Raw genomic sequence first — 15,819 nt, 5'->3', positions numbered from 1 at the left:
TCTACTTATTCATTTAGGAGCAAATATGACAGTCGAGGATGGCATTATAGAAGCTGATACCATGCAATACTAGATATCCACAATAAAAAAGTTTATAAGTTCAGAGATAATTTTATTCTTTGCACCATACTGTCTTTTTGACTCTATTCAGCCAGAAAAACTTTCAAGAGAGGGAAATGACTTCTTTCTTCAACTCAGTGGGGTATTATTTTGAAGCTCAATTAGGATCACTTATCTCACAACCCACTTTACTACTATATTTGGTCACCATCAGACAATCCTAATCATTACCTAATCATAGGTAATATTCAGGGTGAGTGGGCATTCACACAAGTCTTGAAGTTTGGGAACCCAAAGAAATTTGAGGGGCTATATTAGAAATAAAGCCAAAACTTCTGAATTTGGAGAACCTGTTGAAACCAAAGGGAGTGATCTGGATTGATTTAAAAATGATTGAACCCTGTGGTTGGTTAAAAGTGAAACTATTCTTGCTTACTGAGGTTGGAAAGTGTGGCACTGTTAAGCCATCAGAAAAAGAGAATAGGAACAGTCTCTTCTCAAGGGAAGCACGAAACCTAGATAATCTCCCCAAACTACTTACACATCAGTTTCAACGTATTATTGATGGGTCCTGTATTTGAATACTCTTTTGTTCCAAATTACACAGAAACTCATGTTGACTGGAGTCAATTTCTGAGAAGTCAATGGCTCAGAAGAAATGCTTAGTGGCATGAGGAACAAATCATAAATGCCAGTTCTCAATTGCTTTCTTTTACCCAAAGCTGCACATTATTACTAATTGTCACTCATCACTACATCCAATAAACATTACAGTCACATCTATAGTACCTTCTAAAAACATTGATTTTTTTTCCTTAAGCTCCAATAACATAAGAAATTACATTTTTATTGTTTACCTTGTCATTACCAATAAATTTATCCCCAAAGTTATAAAAGTTGTTTGTATCCCTCTTTCCATGCTAGTGGTTCATACTTTTGACGGAAACCTTAGAATAAAACTACAGTATAACTGCGGCCACCGACGGTGGGACTGGCCACAAAGGACTGACAAATCTGGTTATTAGCCTGAACCAATGTGTATTTCAAAGTTCATCGTAGAAATCAATGCTAATGAAGCTTGCTGTGCAAATGGCACTAAAAAGTAGAGTTTTAAAACGAGGAATGCACTGTGGTTTTGGTGCATTTTAGTGACAGTTCAGTCAACAAAAGACACACAATGATTTTATTACATACTTTTACATTTGAATGTCTTGTTTATTTTAAAGTGAGAAAAGGGACTTTGCAACACAACCAAAAGTTATATATACATGTTGTATATTTTCATGTTCACGTTTACATTTCATTTTCATATTTTTCTTATTTCAGAAAAAAAAATTTGGCTCAGAGGAGAAAATAGTTTTGTTTAAGGAGAATAGCATAGTTTAAGGAAACTTTAAAAAAAGAGGGTATCTTGCAGTGTAGCCCTTAACAGTTCCAGATGGTCAATGCTATAAAAGGACACCCCCTCCGCCCTTTTACGGTGACCCTGGGGTCACAAATTATCTCTAAGATGTAAGAGTCATCCGTTTTTCTGAACAGTCAGGTTGTTGTTTAGCATTATCCATCTAATTCTTCTCGGGCCAAACCTCACCAATGACAAAAGTAACTGATTAGCCCAAAACTTAGCCAAAGAAATAAATGTCTATTGCTTTAAGCAGTCCAGAAAGTCATTCTGAGCCATAAACAAGAGAACCATTCTGAGGTTTAAATGATGGCAGACAGCTGTTCTGACATTGATGGGCAACATCTTCACGCACTATTTCCCTGTTCTTGGAATGTTAACAAAAATATTAAAACAACCATTAAAACTTTTTAAACTTTTTACTAAGACTTTTTAAAATGTTAGTAAAGAATTCATCATTTCAATTTGGTATGTTCAAACATAAATATTCATATCTTTCTTTTTTGTTAGAAAAATAACAGTCTTTTCCATTATGAAAATGAAATTGCCTTGAACCTGCATAGGAAAGGATACACAAAATAATGTAATATACTAAATAAAGTAATAAGGTTAATTTCTTTCCTGCTGTCACTAAATTCATGCTAACGGTCTCTCTTCAGCTTGACATCAATTAATGATTTTCATTCCAGACTGGTTGCAGTGTTCACTACCCTTTTCTCTAATTAAAATGGATGATGCATGAGGAGGATAAAACACACAAGACTTCTGTTCTTGTAACATTTCTATTCATTAGAATTTTTGTTTTTACAATAAATGGCTTCTAGCACTAATTGCAGTAGAGTAAAATGAAAATAACTTTTTTATGACTATGAAGTATAGTTTTTCTATAGCCAGAAAAGATATAAGGCTTGAGAAGCACGACTGAAGAACAACTTCTCATGATGGAAAAATCAATGGTTACTTAAATTACTCTGCTGTATCCAAAATACTTCCACTTCCAAAGCTATGAAGCCTCAATATATGGAATGTATTGAATCATGCATTTTTTAAAAAGACTCCAAGAAGCAGAAAGTAACCTTTAATGATTTTAATATTAAAAAAACAAAACAAAACACTTTTAACATCTACAGAAGATAGAATATACTAATATTAGTTTAACATAAAAATTAAAATAAACTTCAGATTGCTACATATTAGATAAGGGTTAACTATCTTCAAAAGAGTATTTAAGAGCTTGAAATCAACTCTTTTGGGAAACATTTTACCCCCAACTTATTGCACTACCATCCAGAAGCCTCAGGCTGGGAGTAAATTTCCTGGATCTTTTCCCAACAATATTTCCTCTCTCTAAAAATCAGTATTATAGAAATTCGTCAAATAAAACCCAATTTCATGGCAGAATGAAATTTAAGCTACAAGGCAACTGGAAAAAACAGTTCGATTTAATAGCAGTCTGTGTGCAACTGAATGTTTTATTTGCCCCTCAAAATACTTCAGCAAATGGCAGATGTCAGAAATCTTCAATTTTCAGCTTACCTTGCTGGGCAAATCTACCTGCCACCTACCAAGATGTAAGCTGCCAATGTGGCGTCTATGCTGAGTTCCCCAAAGAAGGCCAATATCCCACTAAATTTGAAAACACAGTTATAATTTTAAGTAGGATTTTAATACTTGTGTAATATTGGGGCAAAAGTTGATTTGAAAAGAAAAGCCTTCCACATTCTGAATGGGGCCTTAAAAAAAATTATTGAGCAGGAGCAACTGTTTTAAAGATAGATTTGCATTCAAGGGAAGAAGGTAAGGTGTTGAAATCCACAGTGGTACCTTATAATAAAGAGGTGGGGGGCAGCGGGGGGCAGTTAAATTTCATCCCTCAAAGCTAAAATGAGATGATAGCAGTTTTATAATATAAAATGGTTAAAAGTTGAAAAAGAGATCAAAGAACAGCATTCACAGAGGCAGTACTAATCACTAATACAACCACAACTTTTCCAGAATCTAAGCAGTTACAAGAATGCGCATCCACCGCGAGCCCTGTACCTGAGCGCGGATGCAGAATTTTTCCATTTTGCTAAATTCATAAGTTCTTGGGAACTAGACCTAGACCCCAAATTACCATCTCTATGAAGTGTTCGTTATTAACTCTAGCCCCCCAACCTCTTCCCTTCCCAAAGCTCTGTGGCCACCAAATTTCACAATTGATTATATGTCTTACGTTGATTTTTTAATATTATGAGGTTTAAATCTTTTCTCCCTCTTAACAAAGGCAAGGAATCCCTGAGAGAGGAACAATTATAATAATAATAAAAGATGTATACCATCATTTTATGTACTTAATATATCGTGAACAACAAAAATTTCTCTTTTACGCTAATAAAACGCTAGAATGATATTTCACTAACCAAAACACACACACATACACTCTCTCTCTCTCTCTCATAGATACTTGCTCATTCACTCACATCATGTTGGAGCTTTCACAAGTGTCAAAGCACCTACAATTATTTCCAACTCAAAGAGAAGCTATAATGCCAAATACATCTAAGACAGGTCTCATCAAAAATAAAACTGCCTCTCCTACTCCAGTTACATACAGACTGTCAATAAAATCTGTTCCAATTTGCCCAAGTATTGGTCTATTTTAGACTTCCACAAAGTTAATAGATTCTTTAAAAATTTGTTCACTTGCACAATAAATTCTTAAAATATGTCTGATGAACTAATCTCATTGATTAGAACTGACTTTTCTGAAGGATTTAAGAGGTCAGAGAAAATATGAAGAACTCTGCTAGATGATAGAAAAATATATTTTTTCTAATAAAAGGTTAAATTTTAAAGGTCAAGCTGTGTTTGAATGACAATATGTGACCTGCATGCAAAAATTATCCAGGATATCTGGGTTCTGATGCCAGAATTTGGGGAATCTGAACACTAAGTTTCAAGCCAAAAGGAGTGAAAATTGCTTATTTTTTCAGATGCACAGGGAATGCACCTATTATTGCTATACAGTTTATTCCTTCTGTAATTTCACTAATTTTTTATTCATGCATTTTAAAGAAACTTTACTACTACATTATGATACATATTGTTTAAATGTTAATTTCTGCAAAAACTAATAAACATATATCATCTTTGAAAAGGATCTTATCAACTAAGAAAGACCACAAAAAAGTTTTTATCAAAATTTCAAGTATTTACTCAAAGCAGATATTGGGAACAGTTGGTAAAACTGAAAAGAGAAATGCCAGTGATTGGAAACTGGAGGCAAAAATGCCACAAAGCATTCCAAAATGACACACCCAGAACCGGGAGTGCACCACTACGGACAAAGATAGTTCAACGGCCAGGTATTGAAAGCACAAGGCTTTTAAGGTGATTATCACTTTGAATAATGGAACATTTTAAGCCATAAGTCCTTAGGAGATTTATAAATAATCTTCATATTATGGAAGAATTTCATAAGAAATTCATTAACTTTTTCATGTCTCCACTAGAAGCATTCAGTCTCCTTGAAAATATTTCCAACTTACAAGGTAGATATAGATAATAATATCATCATGGGTATACCCTGCTGAGTAACAACAAAACGTAAGCCAGTTAAAGTTATAAATCTCATTTAATAGAATGAATAACATATGAGGTAAATATTATTTGAGAACTGGGGAATTTGGCCAGTTATCACAGCTAAAATTTCATCTTTCAGACCTTATTTCCTTCTTTCTGTCCTTCCTTCCCATCCATCCTGTTCATACAACCTTGGCCTTGTTCCAGAAAACATTTAACATGATTTTCTAAAACTGTATGAAAATGCAAAATAGATCAAAATGAAAATAGCTGTTAACTATTGAAAATAGATGTCAGCTTTTTAAAAGTACATGTGTGGAAATATGTATTTTATAGGAAAAAAATTAGAATGGCATAGACCAGTATGTTAACAGTGGTGTTATTACGGGCAAATTTTTGTTTTCCTGTTTTATGGGTTTTTTTTCAAATTTTCTGTAGAATTGGAATTAGAATAAATTTAGAATTAGACCTTAAAAAGATATATGTTTTAGGGCTTCCCAGGTGGCGCAGTGGTTGAGAGTCCACCTGCTGATGCAGGGGATGGGTTCGTGCCCCGGTCTGGGAAGATCCCACATGCTGCAGAGCGGCTGGGCCCATGAGCCATGGCTGCTGAGCCTGCGCGTCTGGAGCCTGTGCTCCGCAACAGGAGAGGCCACAACAGTGGGAGGGAGGCCTGCCTACAGCAAAAAACAAACAAACGAAAAAAGATATATATATATATATTTTTTTGCTGTATGCGGGCCTCTCACTGCTGTGGCCTCTCTCGTCGCGGAGCACAGGCTCCGGACGCGCAGGCTCAGTGGCCATGGCTCATGGGCCCAGCCGCTCCGCGGCATGTGGGGTCCTCCCAGACTGGGGCATGAACCCATCACCCGTGCATCGGCAGGCAGACTCTCAACCACTGCGCCACCAGGGAAGCCCCAAGATATATGTTTTAAACAGATGAGAAACATGTGGGAAAGAGAGAATTGGAAAAAAAAAAAAAAAAAGATGTTTCAGGGATAAGATTCCCAAAACAGAAGCCATAAAGTAGAGGAAGGTCACAGCACTGGCTCAGAACTTGCTCACAGTTTTATGAAACAATCAACTCTGACAATCCCATTTAGAATTGTACCAAAGAGAATAAAGTCTAAATAAAAATAACTCGGAATAAATCTAACTAAGGAAGTATTAGACACTGATGCAAGAAAGTGAAGACAACAAAGACAGATGGAAAAATGTACCATGTCCATGGACTGGAAGAATCAATATTGCTAAAATGACCATACTACCCAAGGCAATCTAGATTCAATCCAATGCCTATCAACTTACCAATGGCATTTTTCACAGAACTAGAACAAATAATTCTAAAATTTGTATGGAAACACAAAAGACCCCAAACAGCCAAAAAAATCTTAAGAAAGAAGAACAAAGCTGGAAGTATCACTCTCTCTGATTTCAAATTATACTACAAAGCTATAGTAATCAAAACAGTATAGTAATGGCACAAAAGCACACACAGATCAATGGAATAGAATGGTGAGTCCAGAAATGAACCCACACTCATATGGGCAGTTAATCTACTAAAAAGGAGGCAAGAATATACAACAAGGAAAAGACAGCTTCTTCAATAAATGGTGTTGGGAAAACTAGACAGCTACATGCAAAAGGATCAAACTGGACTACTCTCTCCATCCATGCACAAAAATAAACTCAAAATGGATTGAAGACTTAAACATAAGACCTGAAACCATAAAACTCCTAGAAGAAGGCATAGGCAGAGCGCTCTTCGATATTGCTCCTAGCAATATTTTTTTGGATATGTCTCCTCAGGCAAGGGAAACAAAAGCAAAGATAAACAAAGGACTATATCAAAGTGAAAAGCTTTTACACAGCAAAGGAAACTATATCAACTAAACAAAGAGGCTGCCTACTGAATAGGAGAAGATATTTGCAAATGATATATCCAATAAGGGGTTAATATTCAAAACAAACAAAGAACTCAACATAAAAAAAAACAAAAAACAAAAAATACCTAAATAATAAATGGGCAGAAAACCTAAATAGACATTTTTCCAAAGAAAACATACAGATGGCCAACAAGTGAATGAAAAATGCTCAACATCTCTAATCATCAGGTAAATGCAAATCAAAACCACAATGAGATATCACCTCACACCTGTCAAAATAGTTATTATCAAACAAATAACAGGTGTTGGAGAAGATGTGGAGAAAAGAGAACCCTTGTACACTGTTGGTGGGAATGTAAGTAGGTGCAGCCACTGTGTAAAACAAAATAGAGGTTTCTTTCTTTTTTTTTTTTTTTGCGGTACGTGGGCCTCTCACTGTTGTGGGCTCTCCCGTTGTGGAGCACAGGTTCCGGATGCACAGGCTCAGCAGCCATGGCTCACGGGCCCAGCCACTCCACGGCATGTGGGATCTTACCGGACCGGGGCATGGACCCGTGTCCCCTGCATCAGCAGGTGGACTCTCAACCACTGCGCCACCAGGGAAGCCCTAAAATAGAGGTTTCTTAAAAGACAAAAAAATAGAACTACTGTATGATCCAGCAATTCCACTTCTGGGCATTTATCCCAAGAAAATGAAAACACTAATTCAGAAAGATAAATGCACCTCTCTGTTTAGCGGCATTATTTATAATTGCCAAGATATGGAAGCAAACTAAGTGTCCATCAACAGATGAATGGATAAAGAAGATGTGGTATAACAATGGAATATTACTCAGCCATAAAAAAGAATGAAATCTTGCCATTTGCAACAACATGGATGGACCTAAAGGGTATTATACTAAGTGACAGAGAAAGACAAATACCATAGGGTTTCACTTATATGTGGAATCTATAAAACAAAACAAATGAACAAACGTAACTAAACAGAAACAGTCACAAATACAGAGAACAGTGATTGTCAGAGGAGAGGGCGTTGCAGGGAGGAGAGAAATAAGGAGGTGAAATTGTCAGAGGTGAGGGAGATTAAGAGGTACAAACTTTCAGTTACAAAATAAATAAGTCACAGGTATAAAATGTACCGTGTGGGGAATATAGTCAATAATTATGTAATAGAGAGCCCGCACACAGCAACGAAGACCCAACACAGCCAAAAAAAAAAAAAAAAACAGAATGAGATCAAAGGTATCACTACTCTAGAATTATGGTAAGAATACCACACTTGGTCTTAGAGATGCTGGGTTACAATCCTAAACTGTGGATGATATTTAGCTTTATAGCCTTGATCAAGGCTTCTGATGCTCCTGATACCCCAGATTATTAAAAGTAAAAGAGGCATGGTAGCTCTTGCTATGGCAGCTTGAAATGAAATAGCTGCTACAGAGAAGCTCACTCCAAGCCTGCAAACTCTAATAATACAAGGGTGAGATGATTCTCTCATCCCCCCACGAGTTACAATGAGAAAAATTCTAATTGCTCATAAAATGGTTTTCAAGTGTCTGCTTCAAGTAACTTCTCATTTATTTCACTGGTCTTTGGGTTTCCAACATGAAATGACTCAACAATAGATAATAATCTTTCTGGAAGAGATGGAGTAAAATTTAAGTAAAAACTGTCACACAAAATATGATAGCAAAATAGGAGAAAAAAGAAATAGATGTCAGATTTGATAGGAAAACAACATAGTAAAAAACCAACAGCCTCCTCAATTCTTATTAGAAATCAAAATATTTTAAATGAGATATAAAAACTCAGAGTTTTATTTCCAGATGAGCATTTCTTTACAAGTATTATAATATACTATATACTCATAGATGAATTAGACAGAATTTTACATATTTTTTGTGATTTTAAGTGATCATTCATTGATTTATTGATCATTAGTTGATTTATTCATCTCATATGCCCTACCATCTCCTATACAAAGATCTTAACTAAAACCAATAAAATTCATTTTAATGCCTCAAATAAATATAAGGTTTTTTCTTTCAATCGTTCTTTATGTTGTATTCATCCAACCATCAGTATCTGGATTGACACAGAAAAAAACAAAAATAAAATAAATGCAATTTCTTTATATTAAAAAGAAAAGAAAGAAAGAGTAGAAAGGAACAAAAGAGCCTCCCTCTAATAAGGTTCAACCAAATAACTGAAATCTACCTTTCCTGCTCCTGCTTCATCCGTACTCTCTCCTCTTCTGATGTAAGGGAGTCCTGCATTTTTATTTTACCCGTTTTCTCAATCTTGTCATCTTTTCGATGTTTGCCAAACCTGTTGATAACAAAAAATTCTAACTTGTCAATATATACAAAACGCGTTGTCATTCTTTTGGGATAAAGACCTATGCACTCAATGAAGTGTGAGCATCCTCAAAATGAGGCCCCAATGTCTCCTGCCCAGTATTAATATTTTCAATCAGATTACTTTAATCCTTTTTAATTAGAACTTTCCAGAGAAAACCCTTTTTGGAAATGGCCTCCATACCCATTTTTCTTTAGGCAACACAAAAATAACAACAAAATTCTTGCAGTTCATTCTTATTAAACACACAATCCATAAAGGTATAGAACAGAGTGCCGAGTACATCAGGTGTGGAGGATAAAACTCGGCATCAGAGTGGGGCTTTTTTAGGACTGCAGAATGATAATCCACAATCATCTTTTTTTTTTTTTTTTTTTTTTTTGCGGTACACGGGCCTCTCACTGTTGTGGCCTCTCCCGTTGCGGAACATAGGCTCCGGACGCGCAGGCTCAGCGGCCATGGCTCACGGGCCCAGCCGCTCCGCGGCACGTGGGATCTTCCCGGACCGGGGCACGAACCCGTGTCCCCTGCATCGGCAGGAGGACCCTCAACCACTGCGCCACCAGGGAAGCCCCCACAATCATCTTTTTAATGATCTCTCCATAAACAACTATTCTTTATTTTCACAGTCAGTTTTATTGGCAACATTCCTCATAGTCTAAACACTGACAAACAAGGTCACATTTGCAAGGTTCAAAGTAGAAAGGACAATTTACACTGTGATCGTACTTTGGGCTTATTAAACTGAAAGCTTTAAGGAAGGCTCAACAAATACTGTTCCTAAATCTGATGAAAAGCTATCGCCGAATGTGGCATCTTTGACTTGGAAATCTGTATCTGATCAAAAACAAACATGAGGAACAAACACGCAATTCAAAAACAGTGCACACACATTTCCACATATGGGCCCTGAATTCGAGGCTCTCCAAAAAAACACTAATATTATTCCCTTCGGGCATCCAAAATACCTTAGAAACCTCAGACTTGGTATCCATCCTTTTTCCTGCTCTGTTACTTTTTTCTACTTTTCTCCAGACCATGTTGCCTGGAAGGCATGTGTTCCATCCCCTGAAATATAATATTCATCTGTAGTGATTTGGTCACCAGATGTTTCAAAAAAGAAATCTTTTATAGACAGTTACTCAACTAAGCATTCATAAATATATAAAGTATACCAAGCATTTTCTGAGCACAAAGTAGGAATCTGGCTTATGGTGACAATTAATCATTTTGAGAAAGAGACGAGTAAAAGAGCTGGTCCAAAGCTGATATAAAAGAGAAAAAAGCATCTCAATTACTGGTGTGGTTGGGAGCATATGTCTTCCTTTTGTGATATAAACCTGATGTCAAATACTGGTCTATGCAGGAAGTGTACATGGGAATATCTCATGGGTTCACCAAAGTAACACTACGTTGGAAATAAGTAAGGAAAAGCATTCTCAAGATGTTAAAACAGAAAAATGTTAAAGTCTCACCACCACTATTCCTTCAAAATTATGTGTATTATTAAATGGCATTGAAAACTGCCTGTAAAATTAACTTCCATAAAGCAAATCTACCCTTAAGTTTTAATGTTATTTAGAAATTAGAAGATCATTTCAGTGGTAAAAAAGAGGAAAAAAAAAAAAAAGAAAAGAAAAACTCCCTGGGAACTTAAGCCCTGAAAATGATGATGTCTCACAGGGGAGAAACTATGTACTATGCTTTTAAAACTAATAAATACAAAGCATTAAAAATAAAAACTTTCTCTTTCCGTTGTTTTTGTCAATATATCAATAATGCCTAAGAGTTAAGCATAATAATTGTCTTTATAGAATGAATTAATAAATGAAAGCAAACATAAACAACTGATACGTCCCAGGAGAAGCCAACATTTGACAAAAATTTATTGAGCAGCTAAGGACAGGGCTAGACAAATTCATTCGAGTGTCATCAGCACGTAGATGGTATTTAAAGCCCATGTGAATCCCATCATGAAAATTCTGCAACATTGAGGCACCTGGAAATATAAAATGTATTAAATTCTAACTTCAAGAAAAGCATCAAGTTCAAATCTTAATACATGACATTTTTTTTTTTAATTGGAGTATAATTGCTTTATAATGTTGTGTTAGTTTCTGCTATACAATGAAGTGAATCAGCTATATGTGACATTTTACTTATAATACAGATTCCTAAAGGTATATCATTTAATCATTTAGTTTTTCAGTTCCTAAATATCCTTCAAACAATACAACGTTGCCATATTGACCTATTTTTTGTGTGTTGCTGGTTCACATTCTAGATTACATACATTCAACCCTGTACCATATTTGAGAAACACTACCATGATACAAGATATATCATCTATCTTTACCAAAAGGTACAGTTTAATCTTCCAAGAAGAATCTGCCCTTTGAGTTAATAATGTGGGGAAAAATTGACGTGGTTGACTTTCCCATGTTTTAAAGCAGTTTCGATATTTTCAACCCAAAACCTAACACTGAATTTAATCAGCTATTGTTAAAATCTTTTTTTAAATGGTCTTTGTCCTATTTTGTGAAGAAAGTTTCAGTTTTCTATCTCAGTCTACCAACTTGCAGTTTTTTTATCTCAAATACACTGCTTAAAAAGATTTTAAAGAAAAGAAAAGAAAAAAAAAGAAAAAGAAAAGAAAAAAAACAAAAGATTAAAAAGAAAAAAAAACAAACCTATGAATCCCAACTCATATTTAGGAAGTGAATTTTTTTCTCATTGTATTTGATGCCAAAATATTAGTTTTCTCGGCTGCCTCATAATCATCAGAATATACTATTTTATTATTTGTAAATTTATTATCAAACTGTTATATTTTCCTTTTAAAAACTACAGCTTCAAGATTAATGTATGAAAACCTGAACAAACCATAGATAAAATGTTTATAGGTTAGCATTTGGACATTTCCCTTAACGCCTGCTTTAGTTAATAAATTATGTGATTTCTTTAAGGCATTCTATAAAAGCATAGCACATTACTTGTTAACTGGGGTAAAAATGGATCCCTCAGCTATAACTTTCTGACAGAATGAAATAAAGACTGTAAATGAAAAAAATATACCAACCATTCTAGAGTATAAAAAGAAAAAGGAATTAGCTATATCCTCATCACTCTAATTGCCAATCTATTCTAGTGTTCATCTTAATTTATAGTTGCTTAATTCTTTCTGAAAGGGGGACAGGGGAGGTCATTGAAAAATTTCAGCTACACATGGGCTCACAAAGTCAATTTCACAGCTGCAATCAGTAATCAACCTAGGAAGACAATCATTTAATAGCAAGATGCTTAGAAACTTGGAGGACATCAATTACACTTATTTTATTATCTTTTAAATGCCACAGATGAATTTCAAATGGGTCATTTTCCAAGGAACAGCATAGCTGAAAAAACATTGTGCTAATAGTATGTCCAGGAAGCAAACCCATTCCCAGCAAAGAATCAGTTTCATCAGCTGCCTTCTGACCACCCCATACACATGTTCGAAGAGAAATGTCTGCCACCTCTAGAAGGACTTCTTGGTCAAATCTTAGGATGTATTAATACAGTAGAATGGCCTTTCTTTTCTTTCTTTTTTTTTTTTTTAAATAGAGACAAAAAGAAAAATAGAGAGCTTGAGAAAAAATTGAAAGGGAAAAATTTCTCTACAGGTACTGCCCCATGGAGACAGAAGGGACAATGAAAAAAGTGCCAATAAGCCACTGAAGACTCCTTTCACAGAAGGATACAGTGGATGAGCCCGTCTTATCAGAGTGAAATTGATTGCAAATTTGCTTAAACATATGGCTTTCTTCATAAAGGATACAGCGATGTTTCCATTCAGCTAATCTCCAAGTAATGTGCCAAATGGGTTCTACCATGACGTGCTACAAATGAGATCATTGCCGTCTGCCAGGTCAGCCATACATATTATTATTATTGCAAAGAGTGATGGGCAAGAGGTGCACTTGAATGCGGGAAGGAAAAAACAAACAAACCAACAGTCACAATGGATTGCAACAAAATTCTGCTGGTTTTATACAGAAAGAGCCATCATGAAAAATTAACTGATAAGAGTTTTGTGCTTTTCAACCATCATTTTGGTTTTTAGCAAATTAACGTCATTCTCTCTGTGGTATAAATAACAGAACTATTTTTACTATATTTTCCACTGCTACTAAAATTAGAGATCTTTAGGAAAGATTAGGCTGAATGATAACACACAGCATCCTGCTATAAATAAAATAAAAATAAAATTGGTTTTGTAATGAAAGGGCTTTTCCTAATATCATATTTGAAAACACAATAGAGGAAAAAAGAAAGTCTAAAAAATCTGCTGCCATATTTAAAAATAGATGAACAGACTATCTAGAATCAATTATCTTGTAAGTTTTGAGAAATAATTTTTAAAATAAGATTTTCTTCCAAAATAACTCACTGAAATGTCACCTAGAAGTCTGGTATTTCTCACTGCTAATTACAGAGGTCTTCATGTCTAAGGAGGGCTTTGCTATAAGACTTGTACTACTATTTACCCTAAGAAACGTATAGGTTAAGTGATACTGCTTGGCTGGGGAGAGAAGTGAAAATGGCACAAATCCAAATTCAGTGTCAGCTACCAGAAGTCTTGCGTCCTCCCCCCACACCCAACAACTCCCACACTGGTATGGTCAACACAGTCTTCTAACTCCATCCCCTGCCCTATGTTTTCCCCTAATTTCTACATATGTGCACCATCACGTGATTTAATCATCCCTTTCTCCAGGAACTCGCTGTCTCTTTCTGGAACCTTCCAGTTTCTGGTGGACACATGTGTTGGTACAGCCATTGTGCTACCCTGTCTTTGACCACTGCCTGCTATACTAATGGGCCAGGGCCCTAAAGATCCTTGAGAGATGCCAGCTGCCCAGTGGGCCAAGTTCAAGAACCTGTAGAGCAAAACCGAAGACCATGTCCTGTGCCATTCCTGCATCCCCATCAGCAACCTGTATGCCTCAGGACACACGTTCACTCAAACCAAAGCAAAATCACCAGCTTTTAACCTCATTCCTCTGTAGTCCTTTGAGTGATACTTTTCCTAAATGGTTTTGGATCCAAGTTTCTCTACAAACTCTTTATCAGTTAAATCTTGTATAATCTTACCCTACATTCCTAGTGCCAGCGGTGACTCCCCTTAATTCATCACCCCGGTGATGAACTTAGGAACTGATTTTTGCCTTAAAGCCCTAAAAGGTAGCTGCTCTACATTTTAGCTGAAGAAAATAAACATCTAGCCACGTGTCTCTGCAGGTTGTTCTAGTGCACTCCTGTCCAAGTGCACTGAGGCTCCACATGCACAGATGTCTGAAGATGGAAGCCTAGAGATGAGTCACCTTATCCAATGTCTTCATTTGACAGACAAGGAAATTGAGGCCCAAGAGGTCTGCACGCAGAGCTGTGCAAAGTCACCTTGCGAGTCAGGAACAGAGCTCAGTTCACCTCAGTGAGTTTAAGAGACCTTGATGGGGGCTTCCCAGGTGGCACAGTGGGTGAGAATCTGCCTGCCAGTGCAGGGGACACGGGTTCGAGCCCTGGTCCGGGAAGATCCCACATGCCGCAGAGCAATGAAGCCTGTGCGCCACAACTACTGAGTCTGTGCTCTAGAGCCCGTGAGCCACAACTACTGAGCCCACGTGCCACAAATATTGAAGCCCGCGCCTAGAGCCCGTGCTCCACAACAAGAGAACCCACCACAATGAGAAGCCTGCACACCGCAACGAAGAGTAGCCGCTGTTTGTGGCAACAAAGACCCAATGCAGCCAAAAATAAATAAATAAATTTACTAAAAAGAAAAAAAAAAAAGAGACCTTGGTGGGTCTGAACTTCGACACTCCTAGAGAAAATGAAATTCCCAGACCCAAGAAGTTCACTCCTAAGTGAGACATAGAACTGAGCACCTGTTGAAGGCTCTTTTGCTCACTTAACAACACTTAACTAGAATTTATTGAATTCTTCTTTATGTATACTTGATCTCATTGATTCCAATAACCGGCATATGAGGTACGTGTTCTTCAGGGGAAACCTCAGGAAGCACAGGGCGATTTAGTGATTTAACAGGTCATCTAGCAAGTAAGCAGCAAAACCGGAATTCTGGCCCAAGACTCTTCTTATTACCACACCCAGCCACCTCCAAATCGGCCAGTCACGCTATGCTTTTATACTGAGAGCATCTGGTTAAAACACCCTGGGTGAAATCAATGAGATAAATCTTGTATTGCTGGGCAGCAAGGAGGTCCAAGGGACACTGTTGCTGCATGAACTTTTCTGTGAAGGCCAGGAGTTCAGACGCAAGGTCAAGAACGGATTCTAATCATTGGAAAGGATCACACAAACTGCCACGTACTCGTTTTCAGGACGTTGCCAGTATTTCTAAGCGCAGCGACGCTCCAGAAGTCAACGCTGTCCGCGTAACGTATGCAAATCATGCCGGGCGACAGCAGAAGCGTGTCAAACCGCCCAAACCCAGTCAGAGGGTAAGATAGCAAGTCCCTGCGTGCATTTCTCTTGTACGATGAT

The 15,819-nt window shown here is 36.7% G+C and overlaps 1 protein-coding gene across 23 annotated transcripts in view; it reads right to left on the bottom strand.

The window, feature by feature from the left end:
* The window catches only part of PARD3 (par-3 family cell polarity regulator), a 727,131-nt gene that overhangs the window by 260,426 nt on the left and 450,886 nt on the right, over positions 1-15,819 (bottom strand). For 20 of the 23 annotated variants that reach the window (XM_067702246.1, XM_067702315.1, XM_067702221.1 and 17 more), the window contains one exon: positions 9,133-9,243. The exons of the other annotated variants lie outside the window; for them this stretch is intronic. In XM_067702246.1, the coding sequence (XP_067558347.1) occupies positions 9,133-9,243 (111 nt within the window). The remainder of the gene's footprint in view (positions 1-9,132; positions 9,244-15,819) is intronic. 23 annotated transcript variants of the gene reach the window in all.

The sequence above is a fragment of the Pseudorca crassidens genome, chromosome 1 (genome assembly GCF_039906515.1).
Source record: "Pseudorca crassidens isolate mPseCra1 chromosome 1, mPseCra1.hap1, whole genome shotgun sequence".
In the NCBI taxonomy this organism is placed as follows: domain Eukaryota; kingdom Metazoa; phylum Chordata; class Mammalia; order Artiodactyla; family Delphinidae; genus Pseudorca; species Pseudorca crassidens.
This window is presented reverse-complemented; position numbering and strand designations above follow the sequence as displayed.